Source organism: Malaclemys terrapin, chromosome 1 (assembly GCF_027887155.1).
Source record: "Malaclemys terrapin pileata isolate rMalTer1 chromosome 1, rMalTer1.hap1, whole genome shotgun sequence".
In the NCBI taxonomy this organism is placed as follows: domain Eukaryota; kingdom Metazoa; phylum Chordata; order Testudines; family Emydidae; genus Malaclemys; species Malaclemys terrapin.
This window is the reverse complement of record NC_071505.1, coordinates 316046925-316073958: the sequence shown is the minus strand read 5'-3', so window position 1 is coordinate 316073958 and position 27034 is coordinate 316046925. Positions and strand designations below refer to the sequence as shown.

The following is a 27034-nucleotide window of genomic DNA, read 5'->3' as shown; positions in this document are numbered from 1 at the left end:
AATCCGGTAGCAGATTCAGTGCTTTAGACCTAAGATGTAAGACCGATGATATTTAAATCCTAGATGACTAAAGTTGTTTGAATTGGGTCATCATGCATTTAACTACCTAGTGAGTACGGCATGGAAATTTTTTGAATGAATATTGGCTTGGCTACAGAAGAAATGGAGCTTTTTAATTTGTCAGAACACAGGGACATAGAGCACTCCTTTCTACTCTATCCTTGCCAACAGAAGTCCTTAAAATGAAACGGTGGTGTTTTGTTTTTATACTTACAGGGAAATTGCCATCTATGAGTTCCTGGAGGGGTTCACTTTCTTCTTCCACTACCACCACACTGGAGTCCTGAAAACTTCTGCTTGTTGAATGAGGTCCAGGGGATGCAATACTTTTCTTCTTCTGAGATTCACTGAAACATTTTTGGAAGTTTATGCCATATTTTGTGAAAATGCATTCATTGTAAACAATGTTGGGAAAAGATTCTGTCCACAAGAGGTTACTGACTCACGCCATAAATAAATACTTCCTCTTCCAACCTTGCAATTAGAAAATTTTAACTAATCAAAACTGAACTGCATATTTGTAATGAAAAACTAAACAAAACAATTTTAATCGTGTTCTCTCTGTCTAGTCAAGTATGTTAAACAAGACACCCTATACCTAATCTAGGATATCAGGTTAATTATCAAGTACATAAATAAATTAGGCGAATGGGCAACATGATGGCAAATTAACTTTAATGTCCACAAATGCAAGGCAATGCATGTTGGAGGAGAAAAAATTAAAGTGCTTATACCTTAAAGGGTTCTAAATTAATTGTATCAACTCAAGAAAGGGACTTGGGCATCACTGTTGACAGCTCAATGGAGACCTCTGCTCAATGAGCTACTCTGGTCAAAATAGCAAACAAGATGTTAGATTACATAAGGAATTTGATGGAGAATAATACAGAGAACATTCTAATGCCTATATTTAAATCAATGGTGCAGCCTCATCCGTGAACACTGTGTGCGCTGCACTGATCATCCCTTCTCTAAAAGGATATTGCAGAATTAGTGTGGGTTCAGAGAAGAGCGATGACGATGATATCAAGCAGAGTGCCTCAAGGATCTGTCTTGGGGCTGGATTTATTCAATATCTTCATTAATGATCTGGAGGATGGCAAGGACTGCACCCTCAGCAAGTTTGCAGATGACGCTAAACTGGAAGGAGTGGTAGACACACTGGAGGGTAGGGATAGGATACAGAGGGACTTACACAAATTAGAGGATTGGGCCAAAAGAAACCTGATGAGGTTCAACAAGGACAAGTGCAGAGTCCTGCACTTAGGACAGAAGAATCCCATGCACTGCTACAGACTAGGGACCAAATGGCTAGGCAGCAGTTCTGCAGAAAAGGACCTAGGGGTTACAGTGGACGAGAAGCTGGATATGAGTCAACAGTGTGCCCTTGTTGCCAAGAAGGCTAACGGCATTTTGGGCTGTATAAGTAGGGGCATTGCCAGCAGATCGAGGGAGGTGATCATTCCCCTCTATTTGACATTGGTGAGACCTCATCTGGAGTAGTGGGTCCAGTTCTGGTCCCCACGCTACAAGAAGGATGTGGAAAAATTGGAAAGAGTCCAGCGGAGGGCAACAAAAATGATTAGGGGGCTGGAGCACATGACTTATGCGGAGAGGCTGAGGGAACTGGGATTGTTTAGTCTGCAGAAGAGAAGAATGAGGGGGGATTTGATAGCTGCTTTCAACTCCCTGAAAGGGGGTTCTAAAGAGGATGGATCTAGACTGTTCTCAGTGGTACCAGATGACAAAGCAAGGAGTAATGGTCTCAAGTTGCAGTGGGGGAGGTTTATATTAGGAAACACTTTTTCACTAGGAGGGTGGTGAAGCACTGGAATGGGTTACCTAGGGAGGTGGTGGAATCTCCTTCCTTAGAGGTTTTTAAGGTCAGGCTTGACAAAGCCCTGGCTGGGATAATTTAGTTGGGAATTGGTCCTGCTTTGAGCAGGGGGTTGGACTGGATGACCTCCTGAGGTCCCTTCCAACCCTGATATTCTATGATCAAGGATCTGGAAAAACTCTTATACGTAGAGAGACTGAGAAGACTGGGATTCTTTACATTAGAAAAGAGACACGATGAGCACATAAAATAATAAATAGTCTAGAGGAGGAAAACTGAGAACTTCTGTCTTCCCTGTCTCATAACAGAAGAACAAGAGGCCATTTCAATCAAATTAAAAGGTCGGAAATAGAAAACCAATAAAAGGAAACATTTCCACATATTTAACTGGACTGTGGAACTCATTTCCACAGGATGCTGAGTCCAAAAGCTTCTCTAAATCAAAAAAAATGGATTGGATATTTATATGGATATTCAGTTATCATAATTAATGCTAACAAATTTTGGAAAGTATATTAAACCTCAACTTTCAAGGTTTAAGCTTCTCTCTCTAACTACTAGAGATCAGGATGAGACCTACTTGCAGGGTAGGAGGGCAGATTTCCCCACATCTATCTACTGCAAGGTTGTTATACCTACCTCTGAAGCATCTGGTACTGGCTACTGTCAGATACAGGATACAGGATTAGATGGGCCTTGAGTCTGATCCAGTATTGCAATTTTTGTGTTTCAAAGAACCTCATGTTCAAGACAAGCATGTTGCACAAATTATAAACGGAACATTCACCTTTTTCGTCTTCCTGGAGATAGCAAGCTTGAATTAAATTTTCGTTCTTGAGGCCCAGGAACTAGAATATGTATAGAATCACCTGCTTTAAAAAAAGAATATGGGTGACACCAACATCTTTTCTAATGAAGCTTCTTAAGGCGCTAAAGGAAACAGGGATTGCATATTAATATCCCTATCAGTATCTAATTTCAATCCCCATCCCTCTTGTGAATAGATTACATGTAATTTGGTATCACCATACAAAGCACAGCATTCTGTTTACAAAATCCAGACAAAAACATGCAGATACGATTCAAGTTGCTAATTGTCTTTTCTGGGGATGTTAGGCACACATGGAAGGATCTGAACACAAATTATTTTATGCACCTGTGAGCCACCAACATACATGGAGCAATAGCCCAATATGCAAATTAAAAACAATCTCTTCATTGTGCAATCGTCTTATTCTTAATGTCTGACTTGTTCTGGACACCAGTAAGAATATGCAAAGCAGGAATTTCTCAAAGCAAGCTATCTTTTGTGTAGGATGACTATTACACATTATAAAATAATTCCACCTGTAAACATAAATTGAATAAATAAAAAAAAACAGTAACAAATTTTACTTACTGCTGACATTATTTTCTTGTGTTTGGGACTGGTGTGCAAACAACATATTCAATCTTGTCTGTGACGCATTTTGATTTACTGTTGGTCTGTGAATAATTTGGGTAGTTGCCATACAAGAGGAATTAAGTTGTCCTGACTGGTGGGCTATAGACAACAGTCCTGAGGTTGGAGGAGCTGACTGAAGTATTCTCTGCCTTTTCATTTCTGCAATTCCACTTCTTGTACGTGCTGAGGAAAGTTAAGGCTACAATGAGATCCATTATTGGATATTTTCAAGAGGCAGTTGATTTTCCAGGCAGTAGTCATCATTACTTGAAGATGTAATTATGGGCATCCCAACAGGACCAACTGCTCTTTTAGCAGGGAGGGAGAAAAGAAATGGGGCCTAATAGTACAGTACCTTCTGCAAGAGCTTGTCTACACACAGTTTTTGTATGGCTTTAACTATGTTAGTTTGAAATCAGTATAGTTAAAGCAGTACAGCTAACTAGGATAGGTAAAATTAAACCAGTATAAAGGTGCTTGTATCAATGTAGTTTATTCCTGTAAGTTTATGGGCATTTTTATTGCGGCATAACTGCATCCACACTACGGGCTGTACCAATTTTACTATGTAAAACCCACATCTCTAACTGAAATAGTGAAACCAGTACGTACACTGTATGTAAACCAAGCCTGACAAACTTAAGCTGTAGGAGATTCCCAGAACAATAAACACTGTAATTGTGTCCAATATAGGCAATGGGATTGTGGGATTCAAGAGCAAACAATACCTGTATTTAACATTTGTTTTTCTCACAAACGTTTCTGATTAAAGACTTGTAAGGCATAGAGTTTATTCTAGTGATTGTGAAAATAAAATAACTTTGCCGTTTAGAAGTTCATTTGGTAGATCTTCCAAAGAGGTGAATAATTCTAGACAAGTAGCTGTTTATATTTTTTTCCACTTTCTAGTGAGACTAGACTGCAATTGGATTGGTCATGTTTTCAGTTACCTTTTGAACCGTCAATTAAGTAAGTTTAAGGGAGTAGAAAATTAAAATCTAGTTTTAGGCGTCAGTACGAGGACTATCAAAACCACAAGGTTGATACTCTTTTGAGGAGAGGTAGGCCTCAATCAAAATCAGTTCTGAACTTGAACCCCATTTATTACATCCATATGATTCAATTAGATACCTACTCCTTTGATTAGCAGAAAATCCTGCAGAATTCTGCATACTCCTACAAAATAAGATAAAACAGTCAAAATAAATAGAAAACACACTAGACACACCTAAACATAAGAAGGATCATTCTATAGTTATGCATTTACTAGTTTATGTGCTAGTCACATACTGATTTGGCAATGTTTCTGGCCGCAGCATGATTAATGTTGATTAAGTTCTTTAAGTGGGATCTACTGTGAAATTAAGTTGAATTTTGGAACCAATAACCACGGCAACTACAGTACTGTGTTATATGACAGTAAGGCCATATCTATATAGGCCATGGAAACCACACTAGCACCTCCCTATCTGATTTCTCTGGCTAGCATAAACGGAGCTTGGACAGTTTTGAGATTCCCACCCAACCATTTTATTGTCAAATGCAGATTCTTTCCCTGCCAATTCACAGAGAAAAACAAACATAAAAAATATCCTCATTACCCTTAGTCAGTGTGTGTAGACAGTATGTTCGTAAAATGTGAAAATGAAGTAAAGGAAAGCTAGGAGGTAGATAGTCTCACTTTAAAGGAAAGTCCTCTATTCTTGATTTCAACATTACAAATTACCTGATCTGAGAAAGAGTATAGTCTAACTTCTTCCACAAAGATGACATAATTGCTGGAACTTCATTTGTGGTTTCTAAAAAAAAAAATACATGAACACATTTTTCAGAGAGCTAAAATAGGTAGCTTGAAGGAAGACGTGTCAGAAAACTAGTGTAACATAGTCAAGAGGTAAACACTAAGTAAAATTTTCAGATGTACCTAAGCAACTTCGGAGCCTAAGTCTCATTGTCAAAAATCACTTAGGGCATGGCTACACCTGCAAGTGAGAGTGCATTAAAGCAGCCACAGGCGCCCTAACTCCCGACCCATCCACACTGGCAGCGCACTTAGAGTGCCTGGACTCTGCAGCTGGAGCGCTCCTGGTAATCCACCTCCATGAGAAGCATAACGCTTGTTGCACCTCGGCTGAAACGCCCGGGCGTCAGTGTGAATGAGATGTTGCATTACTGAGCTCTGATCAACCTCCAGAAACGTCCCATAATCCCCTTAAGTCAAGTGGCTACTCTTGTCATTGTTTTGGAATCGCTGCAGGCATGCGGATATGCCCTTTTAAAGCTCCGTTTCTGACAGCCGGCATGCTTATCTGCTCCAGGACAAAGCAAACCATTACTGTGGAATGCTGTGTGTGAGAGAGAGAGAGGCAGGGGGTGGGGGTTGTCTGCTGCTGTCTGAACTTACAAGACAGCATGCTGACATGCTCTCAGCCCCCCAAAAACCCACTCACTCTCCCCCCACATACACACAACACACTCCCTGTCACACTCTACCCCACTCCCCCCATTTGAAAAGTACGTTGCAGCCACTTGCATGCTGGGATAGCTACCACAATGCACTGCTCTCTCTGTGGCCTTTGCAAGAGCTGCTAATATGGCCATGCCAGTGCGCTTGAATCTGACAGTGTGGATACACTGCAGCACTTTCCCTACTGCAGTCTCCGAGGGCTGGTTTAACTCACTCTACATCTGCAAGTGTAGCCATGCCCTTAGGCATTGCAAGTCTATAGTCTTAGTGCCTAAGTCACTTCTGAAAATTGGATTTACGCCTTTAAATTATTCAAGTATTGTACTTTTGAAAATTTCACTGTATATTTATAGCCTTTTACGGGAATCACTGCGCATTTTTGAAAAATGTACCATATATGTATAGTCTTTTACAGGAATATCTGCTCGTTTTGATAAATCACTGAGGGAAGTTAATAATGCTTGAAATATGGGGAGCACACAATCTTTAAAAAACAAATGGAGAGAAGGAAGAATCTCCAAGCAGCTAAGATTATAGAAAAGACTAAAAATCCAAATTAGATTTTTTTGTGCATAGTAGGTCTGAATACTTCGATTTCCCAGTAACTTTAATGGGAATTGTAGATACTAAACAGCTCTCAGAATCAAGTCCACACCTTTTTTAATTCCATACTGCATTAAAATACCTGGTTCATACCCACTTTATTAGCTGAGTTTGAAGTCAGAGAAGCTCATGTCACCTTCCCCAGATTTAGACAAACCTCTTTATAATGCTCTTCAAGATGCCAAGTAAATGTTATTTTGCTGCAATGAAATTTGTGCCTTACAGCTAAAATTTTTATTAAACATAAATAAGTGAGGAAAACAACATTACAAAAATATTGAAGATGTGGCAGTTCTTTACATAGGGATCTAAGATCATACACTTAACTACATTGTACGCCCCCACCCAAGTGTCTCAAAGCACCAGCAGAACAAAGTCTAATCACTTGCACAGACGTCAACGGTGAACAAAACTAGGTGGAAGACAGACCCTCATTAGTTGTGTTTTAAAAAACAAACACAGTTGCACTTTTCTCTCTCCTAGCCACACAAAATGTTAATAATTCATTTTGAACTTTTTAAAGATTTTCTATTCAAATTTTTAGAGAGAAAGCATGCACACAATTACTAGCTACGATAACAGACCTCTTTTTTTAAAACTCTGATCAAATTAACAATTATTTGTGTTGTTATAGAACCTAAAAGTCCCAATCTAGACTGGGGATTGTGCTAGGTACAGAGAGAGAGAGATACTGTCTCTAGTCCAAAGAGTTTACAACATAAATAGATAAATGAAATGAAGTGCTATACAGCAGATGTCTGACCCTCAGTGCTTACCTTTTGTTTTCATGGCTACATACTCATTAAGAATGGTTGTCAAGTTTTTTCCAAACAAAGACTGAAAGAAAAAAAAAAGGATCAGTGTTAGATTAAAGAATCTTCAGCAGCAACCTACACTTTACCTCTTCTATTACATTACTCAAATGATGAAAGACTGAGTCCTAACACATTCAGTTCTTGTAGTTCTTTAGGATCAACACCATGTAGACCTGGACACAAATAGATGTAGATTACCCTGCTTATGTTGCTCTCTCAAGGATGCAAAAAGTGTAATCCGGGGACAACATGCATTCCTCAACAATAATTGAAATTTTCAAGCATAAAGCCTTCTGCAGAGTAGCCATTCCAGGACATATCAGCCAAGAATACACTATCTTGCTTTAATTTTCTCTTGTTGTTATGGGATAATAGAGCCAGAGGCAGGAGAAAGTTAGGCAGTGTCATTTTTGATTGTTAGGGAATAGCTGCAATATGCACGCAAGTGAAGGCCATCAGCCTGAGGCAGTACAACATGTTGATAAGAGAACAGACACCTCAGGAGAGTTGCTGCCAAAAGTGAGAGTTTTTAATAATTTTACAGCAAACCATTTGCACCCGTCCCATTACACCATGATTTTAGGTGACACACACAGATTTAGGATTTTCAAATTACTACTATCCTTAGTTTCAGCTTCTTGGTTTGTGTGATATTGGTAATCACCTATAGTCCTCTGATACTTGTTAAAAGCTCTCTTGAATTATAAAGCATGTGAATTCTAATGAGATTTTGGTCCTATGGAATTTTCTAACATCACTTGCATTTAGAAACAGAAAAAAAAAAATATTGCCAAGAAAAGGATAATAGTCTATATATTTTCCATCTTAAAAGTTATAAAATAAAATAATATTTCATTATAATGTACTTTAATAAACCACAATCTTTTTCTCTCCCCTTTGTTTATCTAATTCTTACTGTCCGCAGCTGAATTCAGAACTGAAATTCAAACAGTCCAGTAGGCTACTAGCAACATGACTGATTAAATGCTTATAACTAGATAAAATGTTTTAAGCTCTTTTTTGAGTTGGTGAGTCAGAAACATGGATCTCACAAGGGAGAGATTTCCACCAACATAGAATATTGCAGGCCAAGGATTCACAGTTATCAAATGGTGTATTACAAAAATAGAATGCAAGCTGTGAGTAGGTGCAAATATGAATATCAAAGTTGCACATACAAAAATCAAAGCCATGCCACTTGGAATGCTAGTCAAAACCTCATTTTGAGTGCATTAGAAAGGGCAGCCACTGAAGTGAGAGAGTTAACATGTAGTTATGTTTACATGCATAGTTAATAAACAAATCATGAGTGACAAGACTATAGACAAATTTGACCTCAGTTGGAATAGATAAGGGTAATAAGTGAGGAAGCATTACAGTTGTCAAACTGGAAAAGAATTAATGCATTCACCAGACTTAAATTTGTGCATACTTACTAGCACAACTAGGAGATCTTTAAGTGAAACTGATTTATCTAATTCAAGTTAATATTTATGTGGAACAGACTGTAATTAAATGTTACATCTACACGATACAAAGGTTGTCATACTCATAATAAAGTACTCTTACTTTAAATAACTGTAGCAGCCCGGTAATCAATGTAGCTTCTTGCAATACTTTACCAAAAGTAACTCCATGCTCACAGCTACAAAACAGATTGAATTAAACATTCTCAATACCATCTGCATATTTTACTCTTTTAGATATCTATCCTTCAGTATTATTAGCAATGTAGGATAGAGACAGCTGTGCATATACAATGCTTTATGTGATGCCAAAAAGAGAGAGAGAGAGAGGTTACTATTTCAAACTATTGAAACATTTGGAACAGAGTCTGAGTGGTAGATGCGATGTAGTTTACTCACATTCTAAAAGTGCAGAAGTCTGTGTGGACTAATAATAAATTATTTAGGAGAGATTTTCAGACTATACCACAGTGTAACTTTATCTTGTGTGCTGTAAAGATGAACTCACCAGTAAACAGGCTGGAACAAATCCTTCCTCTGTATAGTGCTCAGCATATTCCTTTAAATCTGAGCTTTCCAATATAAATTCACGGCAGGTGGCTAAAAGCTTTTCCTGTTGTAAATATCCTGTAACAGATAAGACAGAAAGTTTTGTTAATTGCTTCTCATGCTACACTTGGTAGATATCAAAGTTCCGATACAACTATACATATAATTAAGCACGCTCATATAGCAACTATCTATGGACTCAATTGACAAAAACTAAAGAAAACAAGTTATATTTTGAAAGGCTAGCTCCTTTTCCATACATTTCCCTAATTGTAAAAAAAAAGATTGCGCATAATATTGCTGATGCTGCGCTACATAAATCCAAATAAAGCTACCTTCAGACTAAAACCAATTATTAATACCACCTAAAGAACTATTACTGTTTATACAGAAACAAGGCTGTGCATAGCTCTCTATAGACAAGAAAATAAAATTACTGCCAGAAAGGATTGACAATCTGAGCAATACATAATAGAGCCCTGCAAATCTGCAGATCTCCACGGACCATGTTTGCAAATCGTGGATGGATGCGGATCCAAATTTTATATCCAGAGCCCTGCAAATCTGCAGATATCTGCTATTATATCCATGCAGGGCTCTATACATGAGCCAAAAATTCCAGTTTTAAATTAAATTGAACTCTACAGTAAATTTTTATAAAATGCATTTCCATACAACAATCAAGATTCTACGTGCATTTTTAACAGTTCCAAAACAGAAAAAACATGAGCAACGTTAAAACATGTTCAGATTTCTTCAAAAAGATGAACATTACTGGCAGATGGCATAACTGGAAAAGTAATATATTTCCATGCTGTAAACTTCATATTCAGTAGACGTACCAACAGTCTCTTGTGCACCTCTGCCCTAAGCCCTGGTCTACACTACGAGTTTAGATCGAATTTAGCAGCATTAGATGGATTTAACCCTGCACCCTGTCCACACGATGAAGCCATTTTTGTCGACTTAAAGTTCTCTTAAAATCAATTTCTGTATTCCTCCCGGATGAGGGGATTAGCGCTGAAATCGACATTGTTGGGTTGAATTTGGGGTAGTGTAGACGCAATTAGATGGTATTGGCCTTCAGGGGCTATCCCAGAGTGCTCTATTGTGACCACTCTGGACAGCACTTTGAACTCAGATGCACTAGCCAGATACACAGGAAAAGCCCTGGGAACTTTTGAATTTCATTTCCTGTTTGGCCAGCGTGGCAAACTCAGCAGCACAAGTGACCATGTAGTCCCCCCAGAATGTTTCTACGCTCCCCCAACATCTCCGTCCCTGAGGTTATCGCAGATTAGAAGGCAAAAAAAAATGCACTCGCGATGACATGTTTTCCGAGCTCAGGCAGTCCTCCCGCACTGATAGGGCACAGCGTAATGCATGGAGGCATTCAGCGGCAGAGGCCAGGAAAGAATTGCTGTGTTTGCTTAACGGCAAAGGTATCATGCCTCGCTAGTGATCCTGCCCGAGCCAGGTTGCTGTGTCACATGCACTCCGCGCTGTGTCAGCCTCAGGCCGGGGCATGACCGCTTTGTAAGCGGGAAGGCCATAGCTATAGACATTGCATTAGGTAGCTTCTGTAGCTAGAGAAAACATTCCTGTGCATTTGGCAAAGTCTGTGGCAAAAAAAGAGAAGCCCCGTAGTGTAGTGGTTATCACGTTCACCTAACACGCGAAAGCCCCTTAGTGTAGTAGTGATCACATTCACCTAACACACGTAATGTCCCTGGTTCGAAACCGGGCGGAAACAGGTCACTGTTCCTTTTTCTGACTCCCAAACCCCAGACCGGCAGCGGGCTGAGCGGCTCAGCCCGCTTCTAGTCTGGGGCTCCATCCGTCGGCCCCGCTCAGCCCGCTGTCTGCCTCAGGTTCCAATCATCCAGGCAGGCAGCAGGCTGAGTGGTCCGACAGACGGGACCCCAGACAAAAGGTGCAAAACGATTGTCTGCCATGCTTTCACGGAAGGGGGGGGGGGGGGGGCTGACGACATGTACCCAAAACCACCCGCGACAAAGTTTTTACCAGTAGTAAGGAGTAGTTCAACTTTTATCAGGCATTGGGAGCTTAACCCAGAATTCCAATGGGCAGCGGAGACTGCAGGAACTGGGGGATAGTTACCCACAGTGCACCGCTCTGTAAGTCGATGCTAGCCACGGTAGTGAGGACGCACTCCGACGACTTAATGCGCTTAGTGTGGACATACGCAATAGACTGTATAAAATCGACTTCTATAAAATTGACTTAATTTCGTACTGTAGACATACCCTCAGATCCCATTAGTTACTTTAATTTGAAATAGACAGAAATTCCTACCCCAAAAATATTTCCATCCTTTAGGAAGTGTGTATAATTATTTAATTTGCATTTTAATGCTGAAATTCCTTCACATGCTAAAAAGACTAATTTATATGTAGGATCCAGAACACAGAATCATGTAAGTTAGTACAGTATGTCATTTTGTCTATTTCAGGCCGAAGCAGACTTGTCCCTGTGCTACACTGGATGGTGCTTTAGCCACTCTATTTTAAATGTCTCTGATGGGATTCCAATCCCAAACATCTACCTCCAATTTGTCTCTTATAAAATACCATTCCTAGAGCTGACAGAAAGATCAGATCAAATCAAAGTCGTCTTCTCTTTCTGGTCCACACCAGTGTTCAACATATGATGCATCAAATAAAAATTAAAAACCCCATAATTCACTGAAGCTAATTCTTGCAATGCTATACATAATGGAAATATTTGTACTTGGTCCTAAAGATGATTAGTTAACATCATGAAGAGCTGTGTAACACTACTGGCACAGCCTGTAATTCTGTACCTCTGTTTTGATGTCAACATTATTCAGATATTTTTTAAAAATCCAGCCACACCATTACTCTCTCTATGACTTCCTGAAACACAGGGTATGTCTTCACTGCATTTTAAAATGCACAAAAGGGAGTTTCAGAGCCCTGGTCTGTCTACAGACTTGGGTTTGTGCCACTGCACTAAAAACAGATGTGTAGACATTCAAGCTCGGGCTGGAGGTTGGGCTGTGAATTCTGGGCAAGGGAGTGGGTTTCAAAGCCTGAGCTGAACTGCAGCGTGAGCCTAAGTACACCTCTACTCCGATATAACGCTGTCCTCGGGAGCCAAAAAAAATCTTACTATGTTATAGGTGAAAGCGCGTTATATCTAACTTGCTTTGATCCGCTGGAGCGCACAGCCCCGCACCCCTGGAGCGCTGCTTTACCACGTTATATCGGGTTGCAATTTATCAGGGTAGAGGTGTATATAAGCCGAAGCTCTTTGAGCCGCCACTACCACAAGTTTTAAAATGCAATGTAAACATACCCATAGCTGCATAGGATGAGTATATGCTTACAATAATACACACAGAGAGAGCTACGTTCAAAGAACATTAAAGTTGCAAAATCAAACATTCAAAAGTTATGAAATACCAGGATTAAGGTTGCTCTTGCCCAATTGCATACATGTGTTATGATAACAATGAGGAGTCCAGTGGCACCTTAAAGACTAACAGATTTATTTGGGCATAAGAATTCGTGGGTAAAAAACCCACTTCTTCAGATGCATGGAGTGAAAATTACGGATACAGGCATAAATATATATTGGCACATGAAGAGAAGGGAGTTACCTTACAAGTGGAAAACCAATGTTGAAGGCCAATTTAGTTAGGGTGGATGTTGTCCACTCCCAATAATTGATGAGGAGGTGTCAATACCAAGAGAGGGAAAATTGCTTTTGTAGTGAGCCAGCCACTCCCAGTCCCCATTCAAGCCCGAATTGATGGTGTTAAGTTTTCAAATGAATTGTAGCTCAGCAGTTTCTCTTTGAAGACTGTTTGAAGTTTTTTTTTGTTGAAGAATGGCTACTTTTACATCTACTATTGAGTGTTCAAGGAGACTGAAGTGTTCTCCTACTGGCTTTTGTATGTTACCATTCCTGATGTCTGATTTGTGTCCATTTATCCTTTTACGTCAAGAGGATGTCTGGTTTGGCCAATGTACATGGCAGAGGGGCATTGCTTACACATATCACATTAGTAGATGTGCAGGTGAATGAGCCTCTGATGGTGTGGCTGGGTCCTACGATGGTGTTGCTAGATGGTGTTATGATATAACCTTTAATTAAATCATCATATACTATTTTTTCTACAGGACCCCTGCCTTATTCAGCATACTGGATGAACAGTGCTCACTTAATGAGCAGCTATCCAATATTTTTTTTATCCTTGTGGTTCAATGTGTGGCTCCAGGACTTATTTACTGCACATCACCAAGCCCTGAATACAAAATTATTTATGTCCCCAGCGGCATTTCTATGGCGATTTCAACTTAATAATTTAGTTCTTTACAAACATTAATCAATTTATCTTCACAAAACCCCAAGTGCTGGGGGCTGTGGTTGTTGAGAGCACAAGAGAGACAGTCTTTCTGCTCTCAGTTTTGGGTCAGGGCACTATAGCAGCCCCCTGAAGAAAAGGAGCAATTGCAGGGCAAGTCCTCCTCAGTCTCTGCAGCCCTGGGTTGGAGCATGTGTAATGACGACCATCTTGTCTGACATAGCAGGGACTGAACTGGAGACTTCCAGAGACAAAGCATGAGCTACTACAGTTTGAACTAAAAAGCCACAGTTCTCTAGGTGTGGGATGTAACAACTCATGTCCTCTGCAGATTGGCACAGAAGCAGGACCAGTTACACTCACCAGTCAATGACATATGCTCAGTGGGAATGACACTGTGCCATCTGATCAGCACAAAGAGCTTGGAGGGGATGGGCCACATTCAATGAAAATGGACTCTTCAGGGAATTTAGCTGCCAAACTCTATCAAGTTTCTACTGAGCATGTCTGAGCTGAATTTTTTCAGAGGCTTATAATAATAGCTTATAAATTATAATACTTTTAATAAGGATGGCAAAGAGCATGTCCTTGACAGCAGGACAATTTATTTCCAAATTTCAATACCCTTAGTCCAAATCATAGAGACACTAGATGCTCAATGAAAGTTTGACAGTCTAGATATTCTGGGTCACCCACATAATTCTTCTGGTAATCAGAAGTTTAGTTAGACCTCATTCACTCTATTTCTTTTTGTAGAAAGATACAAGAAAACATGACCTTTATACATTTGGATTACACTTTGAGATAGTACAGGCTCCCCCCAAATTAAGATACAGCCTGTTAATGTTGTTTCACGTGTCAGTTTGCATCTTGACAGGTCTTTTTGCATTACACCAACTGTGTTAAGGCAGGGCCACAGACAGTAAAATCTTTATGGCATAAACGTGTTCTCAGCTTGGGTATTGCAACCAGATCCAGGGAAGGTCAGTGTTACTCTCTTGCTTTAGGGCTATGTGGGAGGGGAATCGCGAATCTTTTTTTCTGTTATAACACAGTAGGGAACAACCATTGGCAAAGGCGCTCTGTATTTCTGCATTTTCCACAGCCCCGACCACGTTGTCAGTGGCTAACAAGTGACAACAGGGAAGCTGTACAAGTAACTGCCTTATGCGGCAGCCTTTGGCCCTAAGGGGCCCTCCGACAACGCGCCCCAAAGGCACGGGTCGCAGGTCTGCTCCTGCCGCGGTAGGGCCACGCCTCCTGCACGCAGCCAGTTTGCGTTGGTTGCTGACCAGGGCACGTCGAACAGCCCCGGTGCCTGCGAGGCCCCTACCCCAGGGAGCGACGGCTGCAGCCCGGCGCCCTCGCGGCCCCCGCCCCACCCCTGATACAAGCGGTGGCTGCAGCTCCGGCCCCGCACAGCGAGCGCGGCCAGCGGAGCGGGAGACGTGACCCGCCCGGTCCCCGGACTCACCCAGCACCAGCCGGGCCACGTCGGACGGCAGCAGCATGGCCCCGCGCGGGGCTGGGCACGGCGGCGGCAGCGGCGGCCCCCGGGAGCGCAGCCAACCAGTCCCGCGACCTCCGACTGCCAAGGTGCGGAATCGGAAACTGGGAGCCACCGTCCGCCCCGCCCAATTCCTTCCGCCGGAAGTAAGCGCGCTTCCGCTTCCGGGTCTGCACCAGACAAGGCGTGATGGAGAGGCGCATGCGTATTCACCTCTCTTAGACTCTTGTCCTGGGGCACCTCGCGTTCGCGGAGGCAGCGTGGGGACTGGGGACACCGCGTGCGGTAACTGACTCCGGGGGGCGGTTGTAGCCCAGCGGGGGAGGAGTCGGGTGCGCCAAGCCTCGAGTCTGAGCTCAGATTCTGGGGCTGCCTTGGTCCCCGGGTCCTACCGGCAGCGCAGTCCGGACTCTCCTAGCATCCCCGGCCACCTCCCACCCCCGTCTCCCTGCGCCCACCGCCCCGGCCACCTCCCACCCCCGTCTCCCCGCGCCCCTTCCCCCGGCCACCTCCCACCCCCGTCTCCCTGCGCCCACCGCCCCGGCCACCTCCCACCCCCGTCTCCCCGCGCCCCTTCCCCCGGCCACCTCACACCCCCGTCTCCCTGCGCCCACCGCCCCGGCCACCTCCCACCCCCGTCTCCCCGCGCCCCTTCCCCCGGCCACCTCACACCCCCGCCTCCCCGCGCCCCTTCCCCCGGCCACCTCACACCCCCGTCTCCCTGCGCCCCTTCCCCCGGCCACCTCACACCCCCGTCTCCCCGCGCCCCTTCCCCCGGCCACCTCACACCCCCGTCTCCCTGCGCCCACCGCCCCGGCCACCTCCCACCCCCGCCTCCCCGCGCCCCTTCCCCCGGCCACCTCACACCCCCGTCTCCCTGCGCCCACCGCCCCGGCCACCTCCCACCCCCGTCTCCACGCGCCCCTTCCCCCGGCCACCTCACACCCCCGTCTCCCCGCGCCCCTTCCCCCGGCCACCTCACACCCCCGCCTCCCCGCGCCCCTTCCCCCGGCCACCTCACACCCCCGCCTCCCCGCGCCCCTTCCCCCGGCCACCTCCCACCCCCGTCTCCCCGCGCCCCTTCCCCCGGCCACCTCACACCCCCGCCTCCCCGCGCCCCTTCCCCCGGCCACCTCCCACCCCCGTCTCCCTGCGCCCCTTCCCCCGGCCACCTCACACCCCCGTCTCCCCGCGCCCCTTCCCCCGGCCACCTCCCACCCCCGTCTCCCCGCGCCCCTTCCCCCCCGGCCCACCTCACACCCCCGTCTCCCCGCGCCCCTTCCCCCGGCCACCTCACACCCCCGTCTCCCTGCGCCCACCGCCCCGGCCACCTCCCACCCCCGCCTCCCCGCGCCCCTTCCCCCGGCCACCTCACACCCCCGTCTCCCTGCGCCCACCGCCCCGGCCACCTCCCACCCCCGTCTCCACGCGCCCCTTCCCCCGGCCACCTCACACCCCCGTCTCCCCGCGCCCCTTCCCCCGGCCACCTCACACCCCCGCCTCCCCGCGCCCCTTCCCCCGGCCACCTCACACCCCCGCCTCCCCGCGCCCCTTCCCCCGGCCACCTCCCACCCCCGTCTCCCCGCGCCCACCACCCCGGCCACCTCACACCCCCGTCTCCCCGCGCCCACCGCCCCGGCCACCTCACACCCCCGTCTCCCCGCGCCCCTTCCCCCGGCCACCTCCCACCCCCGTCTCCCTGCGCCCACCGCCCCGGCCACCTCCCACCCCCGCCTCCCCGCGCCCACCGCCCCGGCCACCTCCCACCCCCGTCTCCCCGCGCCCACCGCCCCGGCCACCTCACACCCCCGTCTCCCCGCGCCCACCGCCCCGGCCACCTCACACCCCCGTCTCCCCGCGCCCACCGCCCCGGCCACCTCACACCCCCGTCTCCCCGCGCCCACCGCCCCGGCCACCTCACACCCCCGTCTCCCCGCGCCCACCGCCCCGGCCACCTCACACCCCCGCCTCCCCGCGCCCCTTCCCCCGGCCACCTCCCACCCCCGTCTCCCCGCGCCCCTTCCCCCGGCCACCTCCCACCCCCGTCTCCCCGCGCCCCTTCCCCCGGCCACCTCCCACCCCCGTCTCCCCGCGCCCCTTCCCCCGGCCACCTCCCACCCCCGTCTCCCCGCGCCCCTTCCCCCGGCCACCTCCCACCCCCGTCTCCCCGCGCCCCTTCCCCCGGCCACCTCCCACCCCCGTCTCCCCGCGCCCCTTCCCCCGGCCACCTCCCACCCCCGTTTCCCCGCGCCCCTTCCCCCGGCCACCTCCCACCCCCGTCTCCCCGCGCCCCTTCCCCCGGCCACCTCCCACCCCCGTCTCCCCGCGCCCCTTCCCCCGGCCACCTCCCACCCCCGTCTCCCCGCGCCCCTTCCCCCGGCCACCTCCCACCCCCGTCTCCCCGCGCCCCTTCCCCCGGCCACCTCCCACCCCCGTCTCCCCGCGCCCCTTCCCCCGGCCACCTCCCACCCCCGTCTCCCCGCGCCCCTTCCCCCGGCCACCTCCCACCCCCGTCTCCCCGCGCCCCTTCCCCCGGCCACCTCCCACCCCCGTCTCCCCGCGCCCCTTCCCCCGGCCACCTCCCACCCCCGTCTCCCCGCGCCCCTTCCCCCGGCCACCTCCCACCCCCGTCTCCCCGCGCCCCTTCCCCCGGCCACCTCCCACCCCCGTCTCCCCGCGCCCCTTCCCCCGGCCACCTCCCACCCCCGTCTCCCCGCGCCCCTTCCCCCGGCCACCTCCCACCCCCGTCTCCCCGCGCCCACCGCCCCGGCCACCTCACACCCCCGCCTCCCCGCGCCCACCGCCCCGGCCACCTCCCACCCCCGTCTCCCCGCGCCCCTTCCCCCGGCCACCTCCCACCATCGTCTCCCCGCGCCCCTTCCCCCGGCCACCTCCCACCATCGTCTCCCCGCGCCCCTTCCCCCGGCCACCTCCCACCATCGTCTCCCCGCGCCCCTTCCCCCGGCCACCTCCCACCATCGTCTCCCTGCGCCCACCGCCCCGGCCACCTCACACCCCCGCCTCCCCGCGCCCCTTCCCCCGGCCACCTCCCACCCCCGTCTCCCCGCGCCCCTTCCCCCGGCCACCTCCCACCCCCGTCTCCCCGCGCCCCTTCCCCCGGCCACCTCCCACCCCCGTCTCCCCGCGCCCCTTCCCCCGGCCACCTCCCACCCCCGTCTCCCCGCGCCCCTTCCCCCGGCCACCTCCCACCCCCGTCTCCCCGCGCCCCTTCCCCCGGCCACCTCCCACCCCCGTCTCCCCGCGCCCCTTCCCCCGGCCACCTCCCACCCCCGTCTCCCTGCGCCCACCGCCCCGGCCACCTCCCACCCCCGTCTCCCCGCGCCCCTTCCCCCGCCACCTCCCACCCCCGTCTCCCCGCGCCCCTTCCCCCGGCCACCTCCCACCCCCGTCTCCCCGCGCCCCTTCCCCCGGCCACCTCCCACCCCCGTCTCCCCGCGCCCCTTCCCCCGGCCACCTCCCACCCCCGTCTCCCCGCGCCCCTTCCCCCGGCCACCTCCCACCCCCGTCTCCCCGCGCCCCTTCCCCCGGCCACCTCCCACCCCCGTCTCCCCGCGCCCCTTCCCCCGGCCACCTCCCACCCCCGTCTCCCCGCGCCCCTTCCCCCGGCCACCTCCCACCCCCGTCTCCCCGCGCCCCTTCCCCCGGCCACCTCCCACCCCCGCCTCCCCGCGCCCCTTCCCCCGGCCACCTCCCACCCCCGCCTCCCCGCGCCCCTTCCCCCGGCCACCTCCCACCCCCGCCTCCCCGCGCCCCTTCCCCCGGCCACTTCACACCCCCGTCTCCCCGCGCCCCTTCCCCCGGCCCCCTCCCACCCCCGCCTCCCCGCGCCCCTTCCCCCGGCCACTTCACACCCCCGTCTCCCCGCGCCCCTTCCCCCGGCCCCCTCCCACCCCCGTCTCCCCGCGCCCCTTCCCCCGGCCACCTCCCACCATCGTCTCCCCGCGCCCCTTCCCCCGGCCACCTCCCACCATCGTCTCCCCGCGCCCCTTCCCCCGGCCACCTCCCACCATCGTCTCCCTGCGCCCACCGCCCCGGCCACCTCACACCCCCGCCTCCCCGCGCCCCTTCCCCCGGCCACCTCCCACCCCCGTCTCCCCGCGCCCCTTCCCCCGGCCACCTCCCACCCCCCGTCTCCCCGCGCCCCTTCCCCCGGCCACCTCCCACCCCCGTCTCCCCGCGCCCCTTCCCCCGGCCACCTCCCACCCCCCGTCTCCCCGCGCCCCTTCCCCCGGCCACCTCCCACCCCCGTCTCCCCGCGCCCCTTCCCCCGGCCACCTCCCACCCCCGTCTCCCTGCGCCCACCGCCCCGGCCACCTCCCACCCCCGCCTCCCCGCGCCCCTTCCCCCGGCCACCTCCCACCCCCGTCTCCCCGCGCCCCTTCCCCCGGCCACCTCCCACCCCCGTCTCCCCGCGCCCCTTCCCCCGGCCACCTCCCACCCCCGTCTCCCCGCGCCCCTTCCCCCGGCCACCTCCCACCCCCGTCTCCCCGCGCCCCTTCCCCCGGCCACCTCCCACCCCCGTCTCCCCGCGCCCCTTCCCCCGGCCACCTCCCACCCCCGTCTCCCCGCGCCCCTTCCCCCGGCCACCTCCCACCCCCGTCTCCCCGCGCCCCTTCCCCCGGCCCCCTCCCACCCACCCCGCCTCCCCGCGCCCCTTCCCCCGGCCCCCTCCCACCCCCGCCTCCCCGCGCCCCTTCCCCCCGCCCACCTCACACCCCCGCCTCCCCCGCGCCCCTTCCCCCCCGCCCACCTCACACCCCCGTCTCCCGCGCCCCTTCCCCCCGGCCCACCTCACACCCCCGTCTCCCCGCGCCCCTTCCCCCGGCCACCTCACACCCCCGTCTCCCTGCGCCCACCGCCCCGGCCACCTCACACCCCCGTCTCCCTGCGCCCACCGCCCCGGCCACCTCACACCCCCGTCTCCCTGCGCCCACCGCCCCGGCCACCTCACACCCCCGTCTCCCTGCGCCCCACCGCCCTCCGGCCACCTCACACCCCCGTCTCCCTGCGCCCCTTCCCCCGGCCACCTCACACCCCGTCTCCCCCGCGCCCCTTCCCCCGGCGCACCTCCTCACACCCCGGTCTCCCCGCGCCCCTTCCCCGGCCACCTCCACCCCCGCCTCCCCGCCGCCCCTTCCCCCGGCCACTTCACACCCCCGCCTCCCCGCGCCCCTCTCCCCCCCGGCCACCTCCCACCCCCGCCTCCCCGCGCCCCTTCCCCCCCGGCCCCACCTCCCACCCCCGCCTCCCCGCGCCCCTTCCCCCACCGGCCCACCTCCCATCCCCGCCTCCCCGCGCCCCTTCCCCCCCGGCCCACCTCCCACCCCCGCCTCCCCGCGCCCCTTCCCCCCCGGCCCACCTCCCACCCCCGCCTCCCCGCGCCCCTTCCCCCCCGGCCCACCTCCCACCCCCGCCTCCCCGCGCCCCTTCCCCCCCGGCCCACCTCCCACCCCCGCCTCCCCGCGCCCCTTCCCCCCCGGCCCACCTCCCACCCCTGCCTCCCTGCGCCTACTGCCCCGGATCTGGGGGTCCCCAGCCACCTTGCAGCTATCTCCCTGCCCCCGGCCACCTCACAGCCGTCTCCACTCCTGGCGTATCTCCCCGAGACCTGAGGTCTTTCCACCCCCAGCAGCCTCACACCTATCTCTCTCCCACCCTACCACTGGCTGGGCCTCCATCCCTGGCCATCTCACAGCCATCTCCACTCCTGGCCACCTCACATCTATCTCCCTGCCACCACCCCAGCCACTTCATATCCTCCTGTCCCTTCACATTCACCCCTCCCCCTTCACATCCTCCCACCTCTTTCCCAGACCTGGGAGGCTCCCTGCATCCCCAGCTGCCTCACATCCTCCTGCTCAAAGCAGGACCAATTCCCGACTAAATCATCCCAGCCAGGGCTTTTTCAAGCCGGGCCTTAAAAACCTCTAAGAATGGAGATTCCACCTCCTCCCTAGGTAACCCATTCCAGTGCTTCACTACCCTCCTAGTGAAATAGTGTTTCCTAATTTCCAACCTAGACCTCCCCCACTGCAACTTGAGACCATTGCTCCTTGTTCTGTCATCTGCTACCACGGAACACAGCCAAGCTCCATCCTCTTTGGAACCCCCCTTCAGGTAGTTGAAGGCTACTATCAAATCCCCCCTCACTCTTCTCTTCTGCAGACTAAATAAAACCAGTTCCCTCAGCCTCTCCTCATAAGTCATGTTTCCTAGCTCCCTGATCATTTTCGTTATCTTCCGCTGTACTCTCTCCAATTTGTCCATATCCTTTCTGTAGTGAGGGGCCCAAAGCTGGATGCAATACTCCAGATGTGGCCTCACAAGTGCCAAATAGAGGGGAATAATCACTTCCCTCGATCTGCTGGAAATGGTCCTACTAATAAAGCCCAATATGCTGTTGGTCTTCTTGGCAATAAGGGCACACTGCTGATTCATATCCAGCTTCTCATCTATTGTAATCACCAGGTCCTTTTCTGCGGAACAGCTGCTTAGCCAGTCGGTCCCCAGCCTGTAGCAGTGCATGGGATTCTTTTGTCCTAAGTGCAGGACTCTGCATTTGTCCTTGTTGAACCTCATCAGATTTCTTTTGGCCCAATTCTCCAATTTATCTAGGTTGCTCTGGACCCTATCCCTACCCTCTAGTCTATCTACCTCTCCGCCGCAGCTTAATGTCACCTGCGAACTTGCTGAGGGTGCAACCATCCCATCATCCAGATCATTAATAGATGTTGAACAAAACTAGCCCCTGGGGCATGCCACTTGATACCAACTGCCAACTAGACATCGAGCTGTTGATCGCTACCCATTGAGCCTGACAATCTAGCCAGCTTTCTATCCACTTTATAGTCCATTCATCCAATGCTTTTTTAACTTGTGGCAAGAATACTGTGGGAGACGGTATCAAAAGCTTTGCTAAAGTCCAGCTATATCACGTCCACTGCTTTCCCCATATCCATAGAGCTAGTTATCTCATCATAGAAGGCAATCAGGTTGGTCAGGCATGACTTGCCCTTGATGAATCCATGTTGACTGTTCCTGATCACCTTCCTCTCCTCCAAGTGCTTCAAAATGGTTTTACTTGAGGACCTGCTCCATGATTTTTCCAGGGACTGAGGTGAGGCTGACCGATCTGTAGTTCCCTCGTTCTCCTTCTTCCCTTTTTAAAAGATGGGCACTATATTTGCTTTTTTCCAATTGTCGGGACCTCTCTCTCGATCACCACGAGCTTTCAAAGTTAATGGCCAATGGCTCTACAATCACATCAGCCAATTCCCTCAGCACCCTTGGATGCATTAGATCTGGACCCAGGAACTTGTGCATGTCCAGCTTTTCTAAATAGTCCTTAACCTGTTCTTTCACCACTGAGGGCTGCTCACCTCCTCCCCATGCTGTGTTGTCCAGGACAGTAGTGTGGGAGCTGACCTTGTCTGTGAAGACCGAGGCAAAAAAAACATGAGTACTTCAGGTTTTTCCACATCATCTGTCACTAGGTTGCCTTCCCCATTCATTAAGGGTCCCACACTTTCCCTGACCTTTTTCTTGTTGCTAACATACCTGTAGAAACCCTTCTTGTTACCCCTCACATCCCTTGCTAGATGCAACTCCAGTTGTGTTTTGGCCTTCCTGATTACACCCCTTCATGCTCGAGCAATATTTTTATATACTCCTCCCTAACCATTAATTCTGCGGGGCAAGCTGGGATCTGAGAATTAAGCTGGGTTTTTTCCCCTCCCATGACCATGGTCTCTAATAAAGCTTCTGCAGGTCAAACTAGACTCCCAGTTACACTGATGCAAATCCTTCCTTTCAGGAAGGTTACACAGGTAAAACTGAGAACAGATTTGCCCTTGTACTCGGAATTTAGTTCTGTTCATGCACAGAACCACAACAGAATTGAGCTCACGCTGCTGTAGTTGGGCTGGTTTGGAGGTTGGGAGCTTAGCAAGTAAAATGCGCTAAAAACCTATATTTGTTATTGGAGGAAGCAGAATGCATTCTGAATTCAAAACAAGGAGCAGATCCGATGCGTGTTCACTATCCCACCAACACCAAAGCATATGGACACTGCTTAAAATAAAATAAAAAAATGTTTCTGGCTCTCTTTCTTCCTGGCCTATAGGACAAAGAGACTGACTTGTTTATTAGGTTTTCTAATGTATAGCATACATATGAAAACTTTATTGTGAGACTGCTAACTTGAAGAAATTACTTTTGCATTCTTATGGCACATAAGCACATGTTCCATGCAAATCTAGGGTACCCACTATGACACATGAAAGATCACATTGTCTACTGGCCAAATGCTTGATGATAACACTTATACATGTACACAGCCATCGCATTCCTTGTTTTTCTAGTCTCTTTGATAGATAGAAATAGCTTATTGCTAGGGCCCTATCAAATTCATGGTCCATTTTGGTCAATTTCATGGTCATAGGATTTAAAAAATAATAAATGTCATGATTTCAGCTATTTAAAGCTGAAATGTCACGGTGTTGTATTTGTAGGGGTCCTGAGTTGGGGGGCGGGGGAGAGCAGGGTCGCAGTACTGCTACCTTTACTTCTGCTCTGCTGCCTGAAGAGCCTGGCAGCTGGAGAGCAGCGACTGCTGGCCGGGAGTCCAGCTCTGAAGGCAGAGCAGCCTCCAGCAGCAGCACAGAAGTAAGGATGACATGGTGTGGTATTGCCACCCTTACCTCTGCGCTGCTGCCTGCAGAACTGGGCCCTCAGTCAGCCGCCATCACTCTCCGGCCGCCCAGCTCTGAAGGCAGCAGCGAAGAAGTAAGGATGGCATGGATATGGTATTATCATTCTTCAGTGCTGCTGCTGCTGGCAGGGTGCTGCCTTCCGCGCTGGGCACCTGGCCAACAGCCGCTGTTCTCCAGCCACCCAGCTCTGAAGGCAGCGCCTAAGTGAGGATGGCAATATCATGACCCTCCCCTAAAATAACCTTGTGACCCCCCCCCGCAACTCCCTTTTAGGTCAGGATCCCCAATTTGAGAAACGCTGGTCTCCTCCTGTGAAAACGTATAGTATAGAGTAAAAGCACACGCAAGACCAGATTTCATGGTCCATGATGCGATTTTCGTGGCCGTGAATTTGGTAGGACCCTATTTATTGCTCAAGTTCACTGGCAACAGGAACCTAGGGTGGTGCAACTTTATTTGTAGCCTCAGGTTACAGGAAAAGGTCAGTCAAAGGTTGAATTTTAGGACTCTCTTTTAGCTTGCATACACCTCTGTTCTAATGCATTCTTTGTTTTGAGTCTTCCTTGTTTAAGTCAGTATGAGAAAATTATTACTGATCAATCTGATACTAGGCAGCATCTGGTTTTACAATTTCTACAAATTCTTTTAGACTTGTGCCTGTTTTTTTTTTTAAAGTAGTGTACAAATATTAAACATGAAATCTCAAAGGATAAAATGTAAGTTTTGTTTATCAAATCAAAACAATTGCAAAGTGAGAGGCTGTTTGAAAGAGTATTTGTCAGGTCTTGCTTTATCTGAACAAACTGTTTTTCTGATCCAGCTAGTATTAAGTGGTGTGTTAGAGTTTCTTTCTAGTAATTCTTAATTTCTATTTATTACATATTAAATATGGTAATGAGCTTAGCATAATGCTAAATATGAGGCAGAGTATTTAAATGCCAGGAAATTCCAAGTTATACTGTGTTTTCTAATTTCATTCTTTTTCTAAATCTAAATTTCTAAATCTTTTTTAAAAACAGGTCTTTCTTAAACCGAAGACCAATGAAAACATGTTCGTGGTTTTTAAAAAAACATTCCAATAGTAAAAATTGCCTTCAAACAAATATTCCCTGCAGTTTTTGTAATCTAAGCATTGCTTCATTAAGAACTTCAAACAAAAATTGACAATAAAATAAAATGAAATTGTTTAAAGACTAAATGCATTTTCATTGCCTAAATTCAGGAGTTAAAAAGTAAACAAACAGCATAAATAGTGAAACATAACTTGGATTTTCATAGTTGTTTAAATAATCTGCGATATTGTGGTATTCATACAAACACTCCCTGGGTTATGTAAACCCGACTTACACAAATCCAAACTTAAGGAAAAAGTTCCGTAAGCTAGAAAGGTGGGTTGTTTTTTTTTTTTTTGGCGTAATGGTCGGGTATATGTTCCCGACTTACGCAAAATTCAAGTTACGCAAGGCGTTCTGGAATGGAACACTTGCATAAGTCGGGGAGCGTCTGTATTAATAGCAAGAGGTTTGTTTACATGTGACTTAAATTGACAATGTCTTTTCAAAGTTTTTCTACTGCAATGTTATGATTGCTACATTGCACTTCCTGTATATTTTACAATAAGTATTGGGAACATAGGAATTGCCATAGTGGACTAGGCCAGAAGTCCATGTAGTCCAGTATTATGTCTCTGAACAGTGATCATTCAGAGAAGAGTGCAAGAAACTCTGTGGTGGACAATTATGGAATAACATGGCCATAAGGGGAGTAGAGTTTAGAAAATAATTGATTTTTGTTGCTAGCTTCCATTATTTAGTGGTTGGTTTATGCTCAGAAGCATGAGAGTTATGTCATTTTTTAAAACCTATGTAATATAATTGAACTTTCGCATTATCCATATAAATGCCTAACCTGTAAGAGATCGTAGCTTGAACATATTGAGGGAAAGCTCGGAGAAAAGAGTTTTGCATTTCATTCTGAAAGTGGTTGGTTCTGTGATCATTCCTGAGGGAGTGAGTTCCATAATCTAATCAGACTTTTGTAAGTTCTGCCTCCTCTATTGGTTGAAGATTTCATTATTATAGTACAATGTAGCTGTCATGGCAGCTCATGATCATAGAGGGAGAGACAGAGACTATGTCTTGGGAAGCTAGGGCCAACAATATGGAGGGCTTTGAATATCAGGACAGAGACCATGAATTGGATGCTGTATTTATCAGGAGCCAGTGCAGAGTGGAGCACTAAGGTGATGTGTTCATCAGTGACTCATGTTACCTAATAGAAAGGTGCTGAATGGCCTGGTTAAATTGTCAGAATCCAACAAAATGTGTTTTAATACACCCATATGTAAGGTTATACAGCTGGGAAAAAGGAATGCAAATTATTTCTACAGGATTGGAGAAGCTGTTGGAAAGCAGTGACTCAGAGAAGGTCGTAGGTGTCATTGCGGATAATTGCCTCAACATGATCTCTCTGTGTAATGCTGTGGCAAAAAGAATGTATGCAATCCTTGGATGTATAAAAAGTGGACTATTAAGTAGAAATAAGGAAGTGTTCTTGCCTCTGTACTTAGCATTGCTAATATATAATAATAAATGGAGATATACCTATCTCATAGAGCTGGAAGGGACTGTGAAAGGTCATTGAGTCCAGCTCCCTGCCTTCACTAGCAGGACCAAGTACTGATTTTGCCCCAGATCCCTAAGTGGTCCCTTCAAGGATTGAACTCACAACCCTGGGTTTAGCAGGCCAATGCTCAAATCACTGAGCTATCCCTCCCCCCTAAGATCGCTACTATAATATTGTCTAATTTTGGTGTCCACACTTCAAGAAGGATGTGGAAATATGGGACAAAGTTCAAAGGAAGGCCATAAAAATGATCCAGGGGCTGGAAAAGAAGTCTGATGGTTTGAGGTGTAAGGAACTCAACTTCAGAGCTGAGCATTTTTTTTTGTTATTGAATATTTAATTTGCTGGAAAATGCATTTGTGAGAGGCACCAAAACTTTGTGAATTTGGGTCAAATTCAACAATTTGTTTTTGCCCCCAAAAACCTTGAATTTTTTTCAGAAATGTCAAAACAAAACATTTTAGCAGTTTCTAAACTACCCATTTCAATATATATTTTTTAAAATATCAACATTTTCAAAACATTTTGTTTGACCCAACCAAAATTTTTCTACTTTTTTGTTTTGCGAGAAAAACATA

The 27034-nt window shown here is 49.3% G+C and overlaps 2 protein-coding genes across 6 annotated transcripts in view; one reads left to right on the top strand and one right to left on the bottom strand.

Moving 5' to 3' along the window:
* LOC128829971 (protein NPAT) overlaps window positions 1-15203 on the bottom strand; it is a 35189-nt gene extending 19986 nt beyond the window's left edge. For 2 of the 4 annotated variants that reach the window (XM_054015521.1, XM_054015523.1), the window contains exons 1-8: window positions 15067-15203; window positions 9201-9319; window positions 7188-7248; window positions 5068-5140; window positions 4477-4517; window positions 3297-3524; window positions 2685-2769; window positions 275-407 (exon numbers count right to left, since the gene is read on the bottom strand). In XM_054015521.1, the coding sequence (XP_053871496.1) occupies window positions 275-407; window positions 2685-2769; window positions 3297-3524; window positions 4477-4517; window positions 5068-5140; window positions 7188-7248; window positions 9201-9319; window positions 15067-15103 (777 nt within the window). In that variant the 5' untranslated portion in view covers window positions 15104-15203. Of the gene's footprint in view, window positions 1-274; window positions 408-2684; window positions 2770-3296; window positions 3525-4476; window positions 4518-5067; window positions 5141-7187; window positions 7249-8795; window positions 8883-9200; window positions 9320-15066 lie in introns of those variants that run through there. The other 2 variants (XM_054015522.1, XM_054015524.1) reach the window with 2 other exon arrangements.
* Window positions 15204-15301: 98 nt separating this feature from the next.
* The window catches only part of ATM (ATM serine/threonine kinase), a 108496-nt gene continuing 96763 nt past the window's right edge, over window positions 15302-27034 (top strand). For both annotated transcript variants that reach the window (XM_054015520.1, XM_054015519.1), the window contains exon 1: window positions 15302-15384. The gene's annotated coding sequence lies outside the window, so the exon portion shown is untranslated. The remainder of the gene's footprint in view (window positions 15385-27034) is intronic.